Raw genomic sequence first — 23,345 nt, 5'->3', positions numbered from 1 at the left:
GAGGCATTGTTCAATGTAGAAATAGGTACTATACATCGGAACAACACATGTAGGGTACACAAACAGTACTACACAGTGAGCTGGGATATGGGTAGCCCACATGATTCACCATTGTGGAATGTGCCCCTGCAATGAGTGCAGACATTATGATGTGCCAGCTGACATGTCCCAGGCATGTAGTGGTCCGGCTGCAACATTGTCACCCTATCCCATAAAACATACCTCACATACCAAACATACAACTCTTTGTCTGTATAACCCTGTGGACACTGGAGTATCTGACATCTATGGGTGTATGTCATATGGGACAACACAGACATGTGACATAGATGGCCATTACACACATTTGCCCAATACATGTTCACACATGGCCATGGAGGATGGCCAGAGACATGTAGTAACACACAGTAGATGTGATGTGTATGTGTGTACACCCTGTTGCACATTGTCTACACATGGTCCAACTATAGCCTTTGTTGAATGGTTATATAGTAGATGTGGAACACTGGACATCCTAACAGCCTGTGCACAGCTTGTGGAGGTGTCACTTAATTCGACCACATACGATGTGTTGCACATCATGACTTGTGTCACAGCATGAAAGTAGTCACCTGTACAGCTTTCACATACATACACAGACACCACATCAGGCCAGAGATACTGTACATTTCCCTTGCTGCTGTTGGACAACACTGTCAGCCGTGCACCTCGTGTGTGTGGAACATAAATGTCATGTGGAACACGGTGTATTGACCAGTCTGCCATGTGTGGACACGGTTGACAGGCAGCTAAGAAATGTTAGCAGTTGTGCAGGGGTGTCATTGGTATGTCTTCTGGTGACCTGTCACACATGACACAGCATGGTTTAGTGTGTATACACCTCAGCGACATGGGTCACAATCCACAGTATGTATGTATTGTGTATGCACGCAGTCATGGCTATGCACTGTATGTGTATTCCACACTGTATAGCAATAGAGACGCCTCATGATTCCATGCAATGGCACTGTGTTTGTACTTCACACTTTATAGCAATATAGACACCTCATACCATCCTCAATGGTCATACACATCTGCTAAAACTGCATTCTATCTGTAGGGCATACAGACAACACTGCAATGTGACACCATTATACCGCTGTACATGTGTCAGGACACCCTTGTGTCAAACATGTATGCATGTCACTGCACACATCAGCAGATTACATGTCATACTACATGTTAATGTGAAGGACATATGCCTCACATCAGCCATGTGTACTGTTAACCTGTGCTGGTCCACATGGTGTATCACAGGGATGCATGCTTACTACCATGATTGTGTGAAATGCATGGCTTCTGCTATGACACATGCTTGCTGTTGTGTGCAACCCAGGGGTGTAATCTAACACTGTTAATGTCTGAGCTGCATGCTGTCTGCTGTATCACATGCATGCTGCATGCCGTCTGCTGTATCACATGCATGCTGCATGCCTTCTGTCATATCACATGCATGGCCTTCTGTCATATCACATGCATGGTTGTCTGTGTGTGTCTGTGTGTGTCTGTGTGTGTGTCTGTGTGAGTGTCTGTGTCTCTATTGTAATGTAGAGTCTTTGTTTGCCTTCACAGGTGATGTAGGTGCGTTGCCCTCTTGTGGTCCATCTGATGTTAGTGTCCCCACAGACTCTAGCAGTGATGAACATATGCTTGAGGTACAGGCAGGGTTGTCAGGGGCTGAATCTGTGTCTTTGGTTGCCATCCCACCTATATCCCCCTCTTCCCCGCACATAGTTCTCATGCCAACACATACCCCATCACCATTGGCCATAGAGGAAGGACATTTACCGTGTGTTAGCTTGGAACAGGAATGTATGGTGGCTATGGAAGGTGTGTCGTCACATTATGGTGTCAGTGAAATGACCGCAGATGTGCCACACAGGCATATGGCCAGTGCTGCTCATAGGAGGACCCCTGGCCGACATGCACCTGCACAACAGAGCACAGCAGCTGGTGTCACCAGACACATGTTTCAGACTGTAATGGCAGCACAGGCACGTGCTGAATGGCAGAACAGAGAAGGGCAGAGGCTTCAGAGGGCTGCTATCCATTCTTTAAAGGAAAACATCCAGGCATTGGCAAATGCTCAACAGCAGATTGCTGATGTTTTGGACAGGCGATTGGGTGACATGGTTGGAATCCTTGACCGTCGTATGGCAATCCGTGAATGTGAGCTGTCTGTACTGGAACATCTGGTAGGAGGGAGGCATAGGCCACATTGACGTAGGCCAGCTACACCACCTGGTGCAGGTCTACGGAAACGAGCTACCTCACATGCCCGCTCCCATAGTGCCGGTAGCAGCTGCAGTGCAGCTGGTGCTGCACTGTCCACACCAGGACACAGCAGGCCACATGGACGTGGCCCTGGATGGTCCCAGTGGGGACATGGTTCCAGTGGACATGTGTCATTGGACAGTACCCATTCTGTACCTCTGTCTGGTAGTGCCAGTGCAACCGCTGGCAGGCACAGGTCCCGTGGCTGTGGCCGGACACAGTGAGCTGGACATCCTGGTCTGTACAATCTGGAGCTGTCAACAATACCCCTGTGTAGGCCAGATACATGGCAGAACTGTGTGCACACATACACGCACACACCAGTAACATCTGTAGGGCACCAACACCCACATGCATAATAACCACACATGTCCAAGTAGATCACAGGCCCTAACCCACACACATGATGTCATCCACTGGTGCAGCCTAGGCCCCTGTCAAACATTATCACCCTGTGCATATGATGATACCTGTGCCGCATCCCTGTCATGCACACCATCAGTGCAGGGACATACTCATATGGTCTGATGTACAGGGTGAACAGAATAGTGAGATAGGTGTATATTACAATTGTTGTGTACCATTGGCATGCAGCAGACATACCATGATGCCCTGCATCCCTCCTGAAGGTCTAATTGCATGTGCCATTACGTAACAGTGTTTGCGGTTATAATGTATTGTTTTATGTTCACAGTATGTGTCTTGGTAACAACAGTAACAGCTTGTTGGTAATGATGCCCTGCTTCCCTCCTTAAGGTCTAATTGCATGTGCCATTAAGTACCAGTGTTTCCAGTTTCACGTGTGTAAATCTGGTGTACTCACAGGCATGGATGGCAATACCAGCATGCTATACGTAGCCTCAACCTCACTGTTATAAAGGCTGAAATTCCATAGATCTCTACACACCTACTGATCCAGGAGCATGTGAGCTGTGTACTAGGCTACAGTGGCTAGAGATGGGACATCCATACCAGGTGACATCACAGGTACAGCTACATAGTGCAGGGGGTTTACACAGTGGTCTTGCTGATGTCAAGGGTAGGGGCCAGTTGATAGCATGAGGACTCTCTGTGTAGCAGTAAAACACTGTCACATTACAAGATGTGAACACACACAGACATACACAGACACACACAGTAACACGCCCTCACTCACGGGGTCAACGACACTGTAACACACACGTGATAGTGTTGAGGACCCCTGCTTATGTGGTAATCACCATTACAGTACTGTGCACCCAAATGACGCGACACAGAGAATGAACATGTACATGTAGTCAGTAATGCGTAAGACTGACGGCATCAACAGGGTAGTATATTGCATCACCTTGAGGGGTTAGGGACCCTATCTGTTCTCAATGGTAGCATATATCCTCACTCCATGCACCAGACAGCCATGCATATATACACATACACACACTGGAGTCCACACACGTCATGCACATACAGATAGCTAACGTGTGTGATACACACACCACCCCTGCCTATGTCTTGCTGTCTACACTGCAGTATGTACAGATCTCTACAACAGTGCACAGGGGTGTGTAACAATTGGGATGTATTCCCCACCATACGTGGCATATATGGTCACACAAACAAACACACATGGCAGTACTGTGAAACAAACACCTGCTATCTTCTGATACGTCTGACAGACATGCAGCAGTATTGCCCACATTACAATGTGTGCCGACGCTACCTTTGGCAAGTGTGCTACTATATGCACACGGGAGGACTTAAGTGCTACAAGTGTCAACTGCTTTACAGTCAGTGACACCCTGACCACTGTGTAGGTTGTATATCTTCACCTGCAATTACTGGAAACATAGCTTACTGTTTGCACATGTTATGGTAGGATGGCTTGTGACACACCTGTGAGCTGTATTCAGGAAACATCCATTTGCAAAGGTGGCCCTCCACTTTATGTACACACATCCATCCATACCTGATGTACATCTTACCGTATTGTCAGTATTTCACCATATACAGGTGTCAATGATGGGACTGCATTGCAACTGCACGTTGTAGTTGGACACAGATAAACTGCAAACATCAGCTACTGCTCATGCATGGTAGCTGAATGCACACAACTACATGTACATGTGTATAGGTCCTACATTCCTGTCATGTAGCCATGTTTGTATGCATTGCAATTGGTGAACATGTGTGACATACATGACACATGGACTATTGTATGCTGTGATAGTTGTCATGGGTAACCAGTACAGAGGGAATGTTAACTCAGTCAACATTGCTACCGTATGTACTGTTAGCATTGAACAGCCATGGACCTACCTTCCATGTGCATGCGTGTAATCGCTGTAGCCACGTGTCTGCACGAAGGACAGCATTAGCTATGCTATGTACATATGTGTTGTGTGTGGGACATATACATATCCACGGCGGTTACATGTATGTCACATCCAAACATGGGTGTGTTGCCTGGTGTACAGCAACAGTTATCTGTTACAGCTGTATAAGACCCAGGGCCCCTGTTATATGTACAGCCGACCTGGTTATGAATAGTGGTATCAGTGCATTGCATAACACATGATGGAACCCTGTCAGTACATGTGTAGTCTGCACAGTTGCTGTAGAGCTAGGTACAGTCCACTGGTCATGAGTAACATGGTGTTGTACTAATGTATGGATGTGTGTTGCTGGATCAAGGACATGGTGATGTGTGAGGGCTACATACTACAGTGCAGCATTTACCACTATGATCTGCACCTGACACATCTGTGATGGCTTTTGAAAGTGTACTGGTCAGTACATGTGAATGGCCTTCATATACATGGGGACACTAACATCTGGAGTGGTCCATAACGGTCTTATGGCCCACATGTCTGTATCTGAGGTATACAGTGGTAGTGCTATTGTGCACAACTGAGCCTTATGCCAGGTGTTCCTCACTGCACAGATGTCAGTATTCCCCATTGTTGGATCTAGATTGGCAGCTATGATTACGAACACTACACATTTAGCACAATTTAGCATACACATACAATGCAGTTGTCCTGTAGGTGTCAGGGTGTTTACCTGGTCTCAGATTCATCATCTATGTATGGTACTACATGTGCGAAGTACCCACTCCTGCCAGGACAACACCATGGGTGATATTGGTGTGCCAGGTTTAGATTGGTACAGCTAAGGTGATGGACAGCAGCAGACGTTGTGTAGAAGACCGGTGTCAGACATATGTTGTACAGCATTCATGCTAACAATGATGACTATCAACACACTGTGCCCTTCCCTGTTTAGAATCTGTGTGCATACAAGACAGCCCTTCGCTACTAAGTGTGTGAGCATGCCCAGTACACCGTTGTGTAGATGGACACATAGTGCATTCCAGACTGACGTGTGCTACTAAGTGTGTGAGCATGCCCAGTAACACCTTGTGTTGGTTGTGTGCCTCTGTGTATGGGCATGACTATTGTTATCCTGTATAGCGATAGTGGTCATCCAAGCATCAGATGGCTATACCCCACTTCAGGATGGATTCCTAAATTTAACACACTGGTTAACAGGTATGTACACCGTAACTGCCAGCATCCATGTCAATGTCTGCATTCCTAGAAGGTCATATTGACTGTCTTTAAAGGTGTACTGTCTGTGGCTCATCTCGTACTTATGTAGTGTTGTAATAGTGCTCCGTAGATAGCCAGTTGTCCTGCTCACACCACTGCCGTGTGTTCGTCTCCGTCTGCCTTGGGACACTAATATGCTTTTAGACTGATCATACAGTCCCTATCGGTGTCTTTGCTGATAATGTCACCCACCTAGAAGTATGCCTCTGGGAGTGCTGCGCTCCAGTAATCTCTGTAGCGTGTTCTATAACTGCATAATGCTGTAGTGTGATAAGGTAGTCAGGTCTATGTTCTAATCCCAGCCCTGCCATGTGTGTGTGTGTTTCCAGCTACCTGGGGACAGAGTAATGTTTTTAGACAGCTCACTCCCTATCGGCGTCTTTGCCTTTGCTGATGATGTCACCCACCTAGAAGTATGCCTCTTTGAGTGCTGTAATCCAGTAATCTCGGTAGCGCGTTCTGTAACTGCGTAATGCTGTAGTGTGAAAAGGTAGTCAGGTCTATGTTTTATTCCCAGCCCTGCTGTGTGTGTGTGTGTGTGTGTGTGTTTCCAGCTGCCTGGGGACAGAGTAATGTTTTTAGACAGCTCACTCTCCTTACACTCCCCATGGGTGTCTTTGCCTTTGCTGATGATGTCACCCACCTAGAAGTATGACTCTGGGAATGCAGTGATCCAGTAATCTCGGTAGCGCATTCTGTAACTGTGTAATGCTGTAGTGTGATAAGGTAGTCAGGTCTATGTTCTAATCCCAGCCCTGGTGTGTGTGTTTCCAACTGCCTGGGGACAGAGTATTGTTTTTAGACACCTCACTCTCCATACACTCCCTGTCGACATCTTTGCCTTTGCTGATGATGTCACCCACCTAGAAGTATGCCTCTGAGAGTACTGTTATCCAGTAATCTTGGTAGCGCGTTCTGTAACTGCATAATGCTGTAGTGTGACCAGGTAGGCAGGTCTATGTTCTAATCCCAGCCCTGTTGTGTGTGTGTGTTTCCAGCTGCCTAGGGACAGAGTAATGTTTTTAGACAGTACACTCCCTATCGGCATCTTTGCCTTTGCTGATGATGTCACCCACTTAGAAGTATGCCTCTGGGAGTGCTCTGAGTCAGTGATCTCGGTAGCGTGTTCTGTAACTGCGTAATGCTGTAGTGTGATAAGGTAGTCAGGTCTATGTTCTAATCCCAGCCCTGCAGTGTGTGTGTGTTTCCAGCTGTGTGGGGACAGAGTAATGTTTTTAGACAGCTCACTCTCCGTACACTCCCTATCGGTGTCTTTGCCTTTGCTGATGATGTCATCCACCTAGAAGTATGCCTCTGGGAGTACTGTGATCCAGTAATGTTGGTAGTGCGTTCTGTAACTGCATAATGCTGTAGTGTGATATGGTAGTCAGGTCTATGTTCTAATACCAGGCCTGCCATGTGTTTCCAGCTGCCTGGGGACAGAGTAATGTTTTTAGACAGCTCACTCTCCGTACACTCCCTATCGGCGTCTTTGCCTTTGCTGATGATATCACCCACCTAGAAGTATGCCTCTGGGAGTGCTGTGATCCAGTAATCTCAGTAGCATATTATGTTATGGCGTAATGCTGTAGTGTGATAGAATAGACAGGTAGGTGCTTGATTCCAAGGCATGACAGGTGTGTATGTTTAGCAGTCATACCCTATGTGTTGGTATCTGTGGGTGGCTAGCTTCAGGATGTGTTGAGTGTGTTTTGTTGCTTTACTATATAGTGTCCACAGATCGCATAATCGGCCAAGACACTGGGTTGTCAACACATACATTCGCCAATAGGTCTGGTGAGTAAATGTCAGCAGCCCTACTCTTACCCTTAATACAGTCTGACCCGTGTGACGCAATGAAACACATTTGCCTTGATAGTAACACCACTACATAATGCACGTGGCACATGTAGTTTCCTTTTCATTCTTGTCTAATGCTTTGGTGTCACGTGGTCCTCTGTTGTGATATAAATGCAATATCTACGTATGTGTGTGTATATGTATATGTGTGTGTGTGTATGTATGTATGTATATATCTATATATATATATATATATATATATATATATATATATATATATATATATATATAATATATATGATATACGTAGTTATAGTAGTTATAGATAGATAGACATAGATATATACATATATGTATGTGGACATTAGCACTATTGAATGTTTGTGCTGGATGATCTGTATGTGATAACCTTGGATGTATGTATATTTGCCATGGCGTGGTGGTAAAGCACATCATCTGTGATGTGCAGGGTCCCGGGTTCTAGTCATGTAGACACCGGTTATTTGGTTGCTGGGAAGACCACGTGACATCGAATACGGTGATAGTAAGGCACCTTTAACCAGTTGTGTATGGATCTGAGCGACAGTAAGCAGTGGTTATTAATTTGGAGGGTCGGTATGGGTCATATAACTATGCATTAAAAGACTATACTATGCAGATGAGGTTGACAATAGTGAATCCCGTTTATCCCCAGGGTGTGATGCAGATCCCAGGAGTTTATGTGTGTAGATAGCTGGCTGCAGGGCTTGAATATAGATGAAAGCATGGGAGGGGGGTCAGACATACTGCACATACATTGGAGACCTGTGCCTCAGGATTGCTCCTGCCTTAGCACACCTAAGCTAGGGGTGTGTCTATACCTGCCTGGTGACATTGGGAGGGACAAAAGCAGTAGTGGGGTAGTCAAGGTGAACAGGCTGCACAAACAGGTGATGATCAGCACAATCAGCAGATTATATGGCCAGCTCGCACCAGAACACTACGGTAATGTGAGAAAGCACCATTCACACAGGATTCTTCCACACTCTACACCACCGGTGTATACATGCGGGGACATTTCACAACACAGTCCAACCAAATGAGAAGGGCTGCAGCAGGCAACATAGACCAACATGTGCAGGAGGCTGAGGGTAGTGAGGATGTGTATGCTGCCGAACAACCCTTAGTGGTGTGACATAAGACTTTACAGACCCAGAGTGACTTACCAGGGGCTACATGAGCTGGGGATAGTGGAGCGCTATGGGGTGGACAGAGACCTCCTACAGTGGCTTGTTGACCTGTGCCAGCCACACCTGACACATCGAACAGGCCGAGGGAAACCTATCACAGTGGATACCACGGTATGTGTTGGCCTAGGTATACTAGCCACAGGTACCTCCCAAAGCACAACTGGGGATATCATGAGGATCTCACAGGCATCTGCATCCAGAGTATTGCACCAGTTCACAGACACCATGTCAACACGTGCTAGTGAGCATGTACATGTCCTCAACACACGTGATTTGTAGACCAGCAATCTGCATCTCTTCCACCACATGGCTGACTACCCTGGGGTACTGGGTGCTATAGCCTGCATGCACATATGCATCAAAGCACCACCCGGTGAGTGGGGTAGGGCCTACATTAACTGCAGGGGCATACCCTCCAACAGCTAGGCCATATGCGATGGCCAGGGCATTAAACTGAATGTGTGTTCTCTCTACCCTGGAAGCTATGACGATTCCAATATATGGCACCTGACGCAGCTGTACCACACCTTTGTCAATATGGACATCCCCTACAGTCTCCTAGTGGGGGATGCTGGGTAACTACTGGAGTCATGGCTGATGACACCCATCTGCAATGCACACACAGCTGAACAATCACACCATAATGAGGCAGATGCACAGGCAAGACATATAATTGAGCATGTGTTTGGGATGCTCAGGTCACGGTTCTGGTATCTGGACACATCCGGTGGAGCCCTGCAGTAGTCCCTAGCTACATGCACACAAATTGTTATGGTATTTGCTATGCTACACAATCTGATCCTGCAGTAACAGTTGCAGCAGGAACAGCATGGGGCAAGGCCACATGGCCCACCACCAATGCCAAGGCCTGTACAGGCACAGTGTGACTTGGAGGAGGAACTACCTGAGCTGGGCCCAGTAGGCGATAGGGCCATGCACAGTATGACCTGCCCTTGGCAAAGAGGCAACACAAGGCATATGCACTGACACAGTAGGTACCCAGGGATTTCACCCCCTCTGACTCGCACACAGTACAATGGATGCCAAACATGACACTACCTGTACTCAGACATGTATAGGAAGTGCACTGTGTGCATCCGACATAGGCAGCCCTCCAGCACCGTCCTCAGGTCTGGAACACCCCCAAGGTAAGTCAATCAACCTAACAATTGGCAGTTGTATTAGAATGTGTATTTAACCGTTGCTATGGTATGGATGTGAGCATACAAGGGAATTTGGTGGCCAACTGTTAGGGCAGCAGACAGTACACGTCCATAGTGGCACCATGACATCTGTAGCACATACCGGGGTCACAATAATAGCCAGTAGTACACAGGGCGTCCTAACCAACTGCAGGTTATGGGCTGAACATCATGTGTGTCCATACAGCCCTCACATGTTCCATACAGCTGGACAGGTGTAGGCCAATACAGACAAATGATATACAATGGCCTCTGGATATGCCCAATGAATGACCCCAACACCCACAGACACCCACAGACTACAGCAGGCCAGGCAGTTGGATGTAGGTTGCGAAGGGTAGGACGTCCAACACCACTATGCTGGTAATTAAAGCTAGGATCTGACGTACACTGGTATGCCTCCAACCAGCAATTTAGATAGGGCCACACACTGAAATGGAGTACCTGGCATACCAGTACAGTAGTGGCACATGTGTATGACTGTCAGTTGTGCCCCTCTTCCAACGTACACATGTGAGAGTCATGTGCGTCACCCCCGGTGCTGTGTAGGATTGTGGATGCGGTTGGATGTCCCCCCACGCTGTGCAGAAATGTAGCAACTGTCAATGCCACATGACCATTAGCTACCCTGCAGACACAGCATGCCACCTGCTGGTGTAGAACTCAGCGGTCGGCACCACAGTACTGACTATCTGGACATGTGACACATGCGATCCAGTTGACCATACTTGGCATGCTCAAACACATGACGGCATGACGGTAATGTCAGTCGACAACATGCATAACAGTCATACTGGGCATGGTCACACACTGAAACACAGGACAGCCAGGTCTGCAAACACCAGTGGTCCGGACATATCTGCCAGTACATTGCTATACTGTTGGATGACTGTGCTGTATGGTATGTGTGTGGTCTATTGTCTGTACATATGCCATGGTGTATTGATAATTCACACGAGCTGTGTGTGCAGGATATTGCTACCAACACGTACAAAGGATGGTTCTTTGTTTGCGGACAGAACGACGCCTTTGGATACGGAGTGGGTAAGGCACATTCCAACAGGTGGGAGCGGTTGTGCGTGGGTTTGCAAGGTGTTAAGCACTGCTGACCTCTGGTTACAGCTCCTTATACTCGTTTAGACTCCACATTTCTTTAACAGTGCACTACTGGCATACTGGTTGACAAACACGCTTACACTTGCTCGCTCATTGACATTTGTGCTTATATTTGTCACTCACACTGGGTGTGCATGATCCCTTGTGATGTGTATTACATCGGACTACATGATTACAGTATCGGGTATGTCTAACCAATTGGCGACGGCAGGCGTTCGACTGTATGGACTCGGCGGCCTGCCCAGTGACATAATCTTATTATATGTGTGCTCCTCATACAATCTGCTCCCATCTGGCTGATACATGGGAACCGATACTCTGCAATGCTGATATGTGAATGTTATTTGGTTGACGCAGCTCTCTGCCGGGTCATGCTACCGCATACCTAATGTAGGTTTTCCACCTTTTAGACTGGATGACAGGAGACTGTAGGAGTAATGCCTTTCCCACTTTGCATGGGACAGTCCCTCCTTAGGCATATGTGTCATGTGACAATACTCTAGCCATTGCACCTGTCCTGATTAGAGGACATTCTTATATTCTACGTGTCTGTAATAGTTGCATGTAACGGTTCTTGTATACATGACACATCGATATGTTATATGAAGTAGCATAAGCAACTTGACTGCTTCTAGACTAAGCTTTGATTTGTGCTAATATGTATATTTCTGTACTATACATGGCTGTAGGTATGTTCTGCCCTGGTACATCTGACATTTCTGCAGAGCATGTCCCACTTTGGCCATTCGGAATGGTGGCAGCCCTTTAGGACCTATATGTAGAGCTATCACATTTGACAAGGCAACACATACCCACAGCCAGTAGTAAACTGACTACTTCACCGGTTTGCATACGTTAAGGTTATTCTTGTAGCATTATAGTTGCTAATACTGTTTCCTATAACATGTAGCTGTTTCTGATACAACAAAATCATTTTATGACACCACTACACACAATATATGACCTCCTTTCCCGAATTCACAGGCCATGTGCCATAACATTCATTTTGCAGGACACAACTGCCCAGAGTGGTGTGTCCCTCACAAAGGCAAACAGGTGGTAATCCAAATCTATTATGCTATCATCTACCTAAGGTGGTCAGCGATATATGCGCTTTCCATCACTAGCAGACCTCACATACCAATGGGAGAGAATGAACACTGTATCAGGGACACTGCATAACACCCTGAGGGACAAATTTAGATGATTGGTTCTATTAACCAGACACATTGACAGTCACAGGGCATATGTATTCATTTACGTTTGTTGAGGTACATGCTGTTTATGACTCATACATGTTGTCATCAGTCATTACCTGTATTCCGTCACCTGTCCAGCTAATATCACTAGTTCTGGAAGTGTATAGTTGGACTTTGTTACATTGTGATTCATAAATATGCACGTCCATGATAATCGGGTACATGGCACTGATATAGTCCCTATGTGTTCCCCCAATGGTTTACAGACTATCCAGTAGATGTGCTCTTCAGGTTTTAGAGGTATAGGCGTCTGCTATGCCCACATAGGAATATTAATGACTTCCACTGGGCGGGCCTACTACATCTCTGCCAACCAGCACCTGCACACTTAAGCCCATTATTGCATACCCATGATTCACCTTCCTGGCACCCCTCTACAGCACTCATGACAAATACCTACTGTGAGCGCAGCTGGGGTATGAGCACACCCCTACACATTGCCCACTCTCCCCGTCTCGGGACACATGTCGTACGTTTTGTCAACCGATGTGTTATTACACTTGCACAACCTACTATTCCATGTACACCCACATCCTGCTCGCATCAAGAACCAGGGGTTCACATGTAGAGTGAATTTTTGGTGTCCCGCAAGGGACCCCGTTATCCATGTTTAAAGTGTAGACCTTGCAGATCTCTCCCACTGGTACTTTCCTGCCGGTGTTTTGGACAGCAGCAGTGTATTTATCTTTATTGGCTGTCTGTATGTCTGACCGGCCTAGCTGGCAGTGTGGGAGGTAAACGTTTGTTTACTGGACCTCCCAGTAACATATGCCCGGTCTGAACATATGTTACCCTTAATTGCTATAAAGTAACCTAGTTATGTACATGTGTATATCTACAATGACATATATATTTGTTTTGTGTGTATGTGTATATATATCAATAACTGTTGTATGTGTATATATATATATATATATATATATATATATATATATATATATATATATATATATATATATATATATATATATATATATATATATATATATATATATATATATATATATATATATATATATATATATATATATATATATATATATATATATATATATATATATATATATATATATGTGTATATATATATATATATATATATATATATATATATACATTTATATATATACATCTGTGTGTCCATTAACCAATACATTTCCCGGACATACCCACTTACACATGTGTATTGGGTTTTATCTCTGCTTCAACAGCATACTATTGCCTTAGTCATTATGACATCGACACTTCACTCCGGTTAACTTGTAATCAGTATACAGCATGTTATACAGCGGACAGATGTCGCACTTTTTTCATGTCTGGAGTACCGCTAAGTGTGATGTGATACAGTGTCATTTGACCTATTTCTTATCTGCACAGCCTATTATTCCTGCTACTGTATTTGTTTCTGTGCACATTCATATTATTTATGTTAATAAATGGAGTGCTTGTGTTACAGAGAATGTACATCAACATATTTATGTCTGCATGTAGTTGTGTCTTTTGGCTTTTCCCGGTTTGGGGTCACCACAGCAGAACTCCGGTCCACTAATGGTTGGCAGATAGGTTTTACGTGCTGAGATGCCAGCCCTGACACACAACCTCCAACGACGGTACGCCCATTCACGCATGTCTCCACGCAGAAGATGCTCTAGCTGGGAATCACACCTAAGTGCTAGCTGACCTACACGGGCCGCTCCATTGCAACCGGCGCAACCAACCCTGGCACTCCTGTGTCCATAATCACATAGCCATAGTTTCTCCAGCCCACCCGTGTTGAGTTTCCACATGTAACGGCCATTATCCACCTGATATCGCAGCCATGACACACCTTTACACATTGCCCTCTCCAGAACGTTGGAGCCCTACACACATTTTGTACCGCCTCGTGTATTCACAGGGTCTCCCTCCATTTATAATTGCACATACGTGCCTTTCTTGGTGTTATGGATTACGAACAATTTGCGGTGGTCACAAAATGAACTACATTCCGTCTGTGTATAATGTTGATGTAGCGCTTCAATGATATTATGGCCACTGGTATAACCCTGCCGCTGGTGTGAATAGCGTTGCTCTACTCACTCTTGTGCAGCTTTATCGGACATACACTGCAAGCACTTTATAATACCTTAGTGTCTCTAGATTCCCTTCACAACCCTTATGTATGCTTTCATCTTTCGGCATTCATTCTAAATATATATATATATATATATATATATATATATATATATATATATATATATATATATAATTGCATATTTCTTTTATGTCTGGGGATATTTATCTATACACACATCTATCTATCTAAATATATATATATATATATATATATATATATATATATATATATATATATATATAAATAATACATATATATATATATATATATATATATATATATACACAAGTTACATCTGTACAAAACAACATACATTTGCTATGCTAAAAGCTGCTTATATCCGCGCAGGTGCACTTGCATCTCCTTATTGTGAGTTACATATGTTTACTGCCACTTCTTTGTGCTTACATGTGCCTTATTCCTTATGACAGTACCACTTTAATTGATGGAATCCGGTTAACGGCCCCATGCGAAACACGCGTTCACCTTTACATGTTTAAATGTTGGCTTTACAGTACAGAGGCATTCATTACACAACAAATTGATATGTGCTATAGTCGTACTTGAACCGGGAATGCCTTTACGTTAGGCAGATGCTCTAAGCACTACACTATTGGTGTTCGGCCTCATTTATATGTATACCCATGGTTCATAGCTACCCTAACATATGCCTCACTGCTTCACTTACACAGCAGGCATTCATTCTCCTGCTGGGAAAACCGCAGTACTACACTTGCGACATTCCCTATTCCCTACTGCTCTGGACCCGTGCTGCATGTTTACTCACTCCAAGGATATTCAGAACTCCAACGCTTATCGTCCTGGCACATACGTGTCTTTGATTGTCAGGGTGTTCATGTGCTGGTCCAGGTTTAGTCTTTTCCGACTGGTGACTGGAACTGCCCTGTACCTGTTCAAATGTCAGACGTAGCACCTGGACAGAGTTTGTCCCAATTTTAACATTCTACCTGTGTTTACAGACGCAGGGGTTTGGGCACCTGTGACCACATTATTAGGTCGGCACTACATAATATAGGGTGGGGGGTGGTTCCACTACATGATACAGGGGGGGGGGTTTCCACTGGTGTTTCCCTTCACATTTGACTATTTCATTCATTCATTCATTCATATATACGATGAATATTATTCTGGACATCACTTATGAATTCACTACAGGTATGCAATTGTCCTGTCAACAAATGTGACAGCTGGTTGGTTTACATATGTGCACAGTCCTCTGTGATACTCATGGACTAATTTCAATAGTGACAGGGACAAGGCAATGACAAATCAGAGACAATCATGGACACTTCTACAATATTGGTACTATTAACTTGGAACGTGTTGACAGATTCGGAGACATATGTATTACTACTTATTTTCTGCAGTTAAATGTGTCTATTACTCTTAATTCTTGTCATTAGTCATTCTCATTCAACACCTTTCCTCCAAAGGTCATTGGCTTTGTGAGTGATTAAGAGGCTGGCCAGTTATTCTGTGAATGCTCTGATCATTGGTAGGGTTGCCACATTTTCATATGTACAGGATGGGATATATTCTGGAGACACCAGATTGTTTAGGCCAACACATACCCACGGTCAGTGCAGGGTTTAGAACATTCAATATTTTCCTAGCTGAGAGCCTATTCCTTTAGCACTTTAGTTGCTTATTCTGTTTCTTGTACGAATTACATATTTTATATCCAGACATGACTGCTTTAGGCAACTGTTACATGAAGTATGGTACATAGTTATTTCCTACAATCACAGGACATTTGCCATTGTATCATTTTTGGTCAAGACACACCTACCCAAACAGTGACTGTCCCTCACACAGTGGGTCAGGAGGTATCCTGTTTATGTCAGCGCCTTAATCACCCTATTTCCAAGTGCCACTATGCGAATGTGTGCAATATATTCTCTCGATTATTCATGTGGGGAGACGTGCATCACGGGCAGCTGTTTGATCCTGGGTACTAGGTTCTGCATGACCGTCTAGGGCTGAACAGTCTCGTGCACTACTACTGCACATTCTACATTCCAGTCTACAGGACTGGACATCGTGTCGTGATACCCAGTCTGATTTTTAGACAGGTTACTTATCCCATGAGGGATATCCAAAAATTGAACAAGACCAATACCGTCCATTCTTTTGGATTTACGAAAATGTGTTAGGGTTTTACATGGAAGGGATACATAGTTTGCAAACCTTACACTGCCTAGGGTGACACTGTGTAGACACTGCCACTATGTGTAGATATGGCTGCGCCAAGCTAGTAGGCCAAGTATGGCTGGATTTGGTGGACGTTCAGGTATGGGGGTGGGTTGTGTGTTGTGGAGGGGATGATGGGTATTGAATTATGCATCCAGGTGTGTTGCATTTGGATGTGCCAGTTCCATCCAGACCATTCTGTGGGTATGTGCCGGTGACGTTTCTGTACATGTGTATCGCACATTTTAATATTCATATGTTTGTGTGATTGTGTTCTATAGTATGGCCTGTCAGGTTGTATTGCAGATGTGTATATTTGTTCTTTGTGTTTCTTTCTGATTCACCCGCTGCTCCCTCATACACCTCCAGTTCACCTATTCTGCATCCAACACAGTCTCGCCTTTCTGGATTATACCATTACTCACCCCCCCACACACACATATTCCTGACACTCCATCCATCACTTCTTTGGTTGATGGCCCATGACACGGTCAAGGGAACACACTGCATACACTACATATGTCAGGTACCTGAATGGTTGTGTGGACTACCCTGGCATGTTTCACCTTCCACATGCTGTACATCACGCACATAGGTACACGCCCATACTTAACTTTCATGACATGGTTGGTACACCCGGGTAATACCCATTCAACTGTGACACATCCTGACAAGTACGGCTTTGACTGTATATGGGCGGATTTTGGCTGACTGCTCTGACCATTGGTAGGGTGCCACCTTTTCATATGTCCAGGATGGGTTATATTCTGGACACAAATCTGATTTTACAGGACAACACATACCCATGGTCAGTACTACGGATAATACTTTTGTTTTCTGCCTACATGTTAGCTTATTGTTGTAGCAGCTTATATGCTCCTTCTGTTTCGTTTTCTTGCTTATTCTATTTCTTGTCACATCATACCTATTGTATGTGACTATTACATGCGATGTGGGATATAATTCTGTCATACGGTCACTGGATATTTACATTTATCATGGTTTTGGTACGGACACAACTGCCCAGCTGTGTACTATCCCTCACAATGTGGGACAGCTGGTAACCCTGACCATTGGGCTAGACGTAGCTATTGGCAGTGCGCTAACATGATGTGTTTCACTTCCACTTGGTATAACTATCTACACTGCGTTAGAATACGGGCACACGGTTTTCAATGTCATTTGTTCGAGGGATGGAGATTCGATATTCCCTACCATGTATTTGTGTTTGCTTCTTAATTTTGTGTTAGCAAGAACTGTCTTGCATGCTTTGCATACGTTTCAGTATCCACGGACACTGATAGGTGTGATGACTATTGCAGGCAAATTGTTATATTCAAGTATTTTAGGTTGCACATCAACATCAGACATTTCCATGCCTCTGTGCGGCACTTTGACACGCCCTATGCATTCACGCTCGTTTCCTATGCACGTGGCTGTAGTGGCAGAGCGCCTTCATTAATATGCATTTGGCGCTACTGCACAATCTACATGCTGCACGGTCGGCGCAAGCCTAACCCCGGCCTTGCTCTGAGCTTCCTGAATCCCGGGCACACCCAGCACAAGAAATTTTTGAAATAGCTATGCTTTGACTGGATTGCACGTAATAGTTGCACTTTGCACACAATGAACTCTTTGAAATGCATGCACAGTAATAAGCACACACTGTAAGCACTTTTACACACTCTGAGATACCTTGAATAACTTTAGTTACTCCCTTGATAGAATACAAAGTCATAGTTATGCCCAAACACAAGCAGTCGCCTTGCTTTATTTTTGCTTGCTGTACCGTTCTCTCTTTTCTTACTATATTCATTTTACTCGTTTATTCCCTTTTTTATGCCCAACATACTTTTGTGTGCTTGTTTTACTCTAAACATGCCCAATTCAGCCTTAAACACACTCATTCTGTCTTAAACATGCTTATTTTGTGCTTTCCTGTTGATCATCTTGTCAAATACTTTTATCTTAAACATTTTATTTAGTTAAACTTTTTTGTACTTTCCGCTTGCCTGATAATGTGATTTGTGCCCTTGTAATGCCCCTTTTGCCTTCTCTCACGTTGAGTAAACAATTTGTATTATTTCTCATTACCTTTGATTCTTTCTGGTTATGTTTGTACTATTTTTCTCTCGGTTTTACCTTCAATGTCATCTTTGCATCTCATGGCTCTGAATGTTGTTGTCTCTTCGATCCCGGTTCTGACACCGTGTTGCGTTTATGTTATTACACAAATAATCGGGTCTTCATGGGTTCTGTTTTAGCAGCTTTATTCTATACAACCACATCACTATAGATACTTACTGATTATATCTTAAATAAATTATATACAAACTAACAATTGCGGTCATACATGCTCACTCTCTGGCTGCTTCTACAAAATGGCACTAGGGATTGTACATGTCTGTAACTTATACGTGCATGCACACCCTCGCGTGCTTCTTAAAGATATAGCACACAAATATTACAGTCTGATCTACAATTAGTATAGAATGTTTTCTGCAGAATGAATTCCCAGTTCATTTTAAATAATGTTGATAAGAAATGGTAGCCACTAATGCCATCATATCTGCCTTATTTATCAAATTTCTTGTGACGGTCTGAAGACTTTTTTTTTTTTTTTTTTGCATATTGCTCTTCACTTGAACGGATGGGGGTAGATTTGGTGTGCCATGATTGCCTTCCTTCAGTACTGTGATGGACCAAAAACATTTTTATTTTTTGCTATTCACTTGAAAAGCTGATGGGGTGGGGAACACTAATTCATGGGACTGACCCAGGGTGCTAGTTGAGATAGCTACACCTCTGTTGATAAAAATGTTTTCTTTTATCCACATAATTTGCTAATAAAGTGGCAAGTGTGAGCACATGTATTATAAAAATGCATGTACTTGAGCTATCATTTATGAGGTATTATTACCAATTTTATTTATTTATTTTTTAATGGCAGGAGCTTGGATGTCTCAAGGAGGCATAGTAGATCTATTTATCTCACAGCCAGGTAGTTATGACTAGCCCTTTGTTGTAAGGATTACTCAGAATTTAACTTGAATTATGGAGTGTCACTGGTGCCAGCAATTCATTTTGTTGCAAGGAGGTTAAGGAGGTCATATCAAGAAACTGAAACATGGAAGCTGTTTCAGGACTGATGCTATGAATGTTCATTAGTATGCTACTCTGGGGTATCTGAAATCATATTAATTTGCCTTGTATGCTGCCATCTCCTAGACTTCAACAAAGCAATGCAGTGTATTATGAAAAACTTTTGGAAAGTGTGCTGTATTATGTCGTCTTAAGGCTGCCATTTACAAAAGCTACTGATGAAAATGGATACATAGTAAGCAAGTAATATGATAAACATGTTTAATGAATTTTATTAGAAAGAGCTATAGCTGCTTGCCCTGGTCATATCATTCAACTGTCAAGATTTTCACAGAACATACAAATTTTTGCCTCAAATTTTTGGGCTGTTCTTCATAAAATCTGTGGTTTTCTGGCAAATAACTGAGGATGGAAGTCACTAAATAATGACATATATTTAAATTTCAGACTTCAATCCTTCAGAAAAATGCATGCTAAGTCAAATACTGTTATTCTAGTAACTTTCTAAGTTTATAAGAGCAATATTTAGAATATGCCCCTATTTTTGTGTCCTTTTCTCCCCATAATTTTAGACTTTGTCCAAATGTCTTGCACTAAGAGGTTGAGAGGTATGGCCATGGTATTTAGTATTTCCACTTTAGTCCACTGTTTTTTCCTCTGAGCATGCTATCTAAAATTTCTGAAAGGCAAACACACAGACCGCACCATTGATTTAACATAAACATGGGCAGCCATATTTTACACAGCTGGGTTACCCTGGTCAGCTATTTTTTTACTTCTGGTGTTGAATTCTGATGCTAACTCTATGAGTGCAATACTGAAATGATTATTCTAACCTATGAGAAGATACCCTGGTGTATTCAATTTAAATAAATTGACCTTACTCCAGGCTAGCTTTCACTAGCTTAGAGTCATTTTTTTGAATTCCACATTGTCTTTTTTGTATACATCCACAGCACAATTGCAGTAAAAAAAGCCTTTGGTACTAATCCTTATGATAAGATATTGGGAAAAGGGATACCAAGCAATTCACACTGTTGAAAACACACTTAAATAACTTCAGTAAAACAAAACGAGACATGGCATACATTTCATGTTGTCTGTGTATCTTTTTATCTTAACTTAATTTCCTTGTATTTTTTCAAGGTTTTGGTATGGAGGCAACTCTACTTCTTGTAGTAGGTTACTCCCACAGCAGGGGCGTGGCTATTTCATTCCTGATAATGGCAGTAGGTTTCAGTGGATTCGCTATTTCAGGTCAGTTTCTTTTTCTCTGAATAAAAATTTGTTCAAATAAGAAAGTTTCATGAATGTTTACTTTTTTAAAAAAAGAGAGAGAGATTCTATCTTACACATCTGTAATAGGCATTGCAAAGTAATTCCTCCAAAGTGTTTTGCTTTTTCTTGAATATTTTATTGAAATGATTTATAAACATTTGTGACTTTTTGTGTAGAAATATAACAGCATTAAACAGAATAAACCAACACTGCTCCTGGTAACTTGTATATCTCGTTCACGTCAATGTGCTAATTTACTCTTGTTATAATTATAATGGTGCATGCCAGCTGCCCATGTTTATTAAATGAGTGATTCCACAAAACAATCAGTTAATCTACTAAAGATCATTGTAAGGAATAAGGACTCTTCACCTTTAGCCAGTCAACATTTAAGTTGCCAAAATGAAGAGCAAAGTTAGCCAAACATCACTAATCTCATAAATATGGGGGTTTGGGGTTCGAAGTGGCCAGATATGAGCCTCAGGTTTATTTCCTATAAAGATGTTCAAAACAACATGTCAAGAACTAGTCAGAGCACTGCCCAATGTGAGTGTTCACAATGACATCTTAACTTGAAAAAGCAGATTAAATGCAGGAGGAACATCTGGTTTGAAAAAATAAGCAACATACATCTGCAAATGCAACAGCAGCTGACTTGGATTACCAGCTAATTAGTACATCTCCAATGAAGTAATGACAGATATGTCTACTGAGAACCTGCAAGTTGCTTCCTTGGACAGTTAGAAGAGGGCATGTGATGGAAGTCGTCCTTTGACAATGGCTGTGTATCATAAACTGGAAATAAGAGAATGTGGTTACCTCCCCTGGTAACTGCTTAACTTCCTCCTATTTCTAAACCTAGATGTTTGATAACTGATATTTAACTAGCTGGTAGAACCAGCTCACCACACAGACTGTACTAGCTAGATCATAGAATCATAGGAGATTGCTAGGAGATCATAGGATCATAGGAGATTACTAAGCTATTGACCTGGGGGTCATTTTAACCCTAGAAGCTTCATCCCAATGTAATATCATAGACATGCTAGTCATTGCCCAATACTGCATTTAGTGATGACTGCCCATGTCCAGGAGGGTTGTGGCCTCTATCCGTGGTAAGAATTTACAGTGACTCATCCACGCATCCAGATTCCTCTTAAACAGTGTCGTAGAGGTGCTCTGCTTCATATGAATCGGTAGCCTGTTCCAGAGATGCAGCAGTTGCTAGGAGATAAATATGTCCCTCCAGCATATCCTATTTATGTTGGAAGCCATATTTAGGTCCCTGGAATGGGTAGCCCTAGTGCTGTTTGATTTATGGATATGGAGCAAGTTCGTTAAGTTTGGCACTGGGTTGCTCTGTAGGGCACACATAAGTCTCCTCTAAGAAGACTGTATGATACGGACTATAGTGACATGAACTTTAGTTGATTGGTCTGTGTAAGGCACATGCTGGAGCCCCTTGATTTTCTTTGTTAGAAACCACTGTGGTCTTTCTATTTGCTGCAGACGCTTAGTACGGTACGTGCCAAATGGGATATTATACTCAATTATGGGCCGGATAAGTGTCGAGTGTAGTGGGGTTATAACTTCTTTTGCTCTCAAAGTGATGCCTTTACTAATCAAGTATGCTACATAGACAATTTTCCTTACTGCAGTAGATAAATGGTGGTCAATGTTAAGGTCGCAGTTAACTTGTGATCCATGGTCCCTAACCACTTCATGGGTACTTAGGGTATTGTTGTTGACTTGATAGTGTGAGGGGACATTGTTTGTGCCACAGGGAATGATGATGCATTCAGTTTGAGACCGTGACTAATACACCAGTTGTCGGTCTGCGTGAGACCATCCTGGAGTATACTGACAAAATTTGAGGATTCAATGATTGCACCTTGTTTGCAGTTGTCTGCAAACTTGGTCAACCACAATCCATTAGTTTTGACCTGAACGTCTGAGAAGTATATACCAAACAGTAGGTGGCCCAGCACTGACCCATGTGGCACCCCACAGGTAGTAGGTCTGCTGGCTGATGTGGAGTCATCCAATTTGATAGTGTGTATCCAGTTTGTGAGCTAGTTAGCAACCCATCTTACAATGAAGGGATTTACATTCATCTTGCTAAGTTTATCAGTAAG

The 23,345-nt window shown here is 43.3% G+C and overlaps 1 protein-coding gene across 1 annotated transcript in view; it reads left to right on the top strand.

Annotated features, from left to right (window-relative positions):
* The window catches only part of SLC17A7 (solute carrier family 17 member 7), a 741,037-nt gene that overhangs the window by 667,708 nt on the left and 49,984 nt on the right, over positions 1-23,345 (top strand). Inside the window, exon 10 of the mRNA XM_044059515.1 lies at positions 21,079-21,189. Within this exon, the coding sequence (XP_043915450.1) occupies positions 21,079-21,189 (111 nt within the window). The remainder of the gene's footprint in view (positions 1-21,078; positions 21,190-23,345) is intronic.

The sequence above is a fragment of the Protopterus annectens genome, chromosome 17.part0, assembly GCF_019279795.1.
Source record: "Protopterus annectens isolate FY-2018-M chromosome 17.part0, PAN1.0, whole genome shotgun sequence".
Lineage (NCBI taxonomy): Eukaryota > Metazoa > Chordata > Ceratodontiformes > Protopteridae > Protopterus > Protopterus annectens.
Note: the sequence above shows the minus strand (reverse complement) of the source record. Positions and strands in the feature narration are given on the sequence as shown.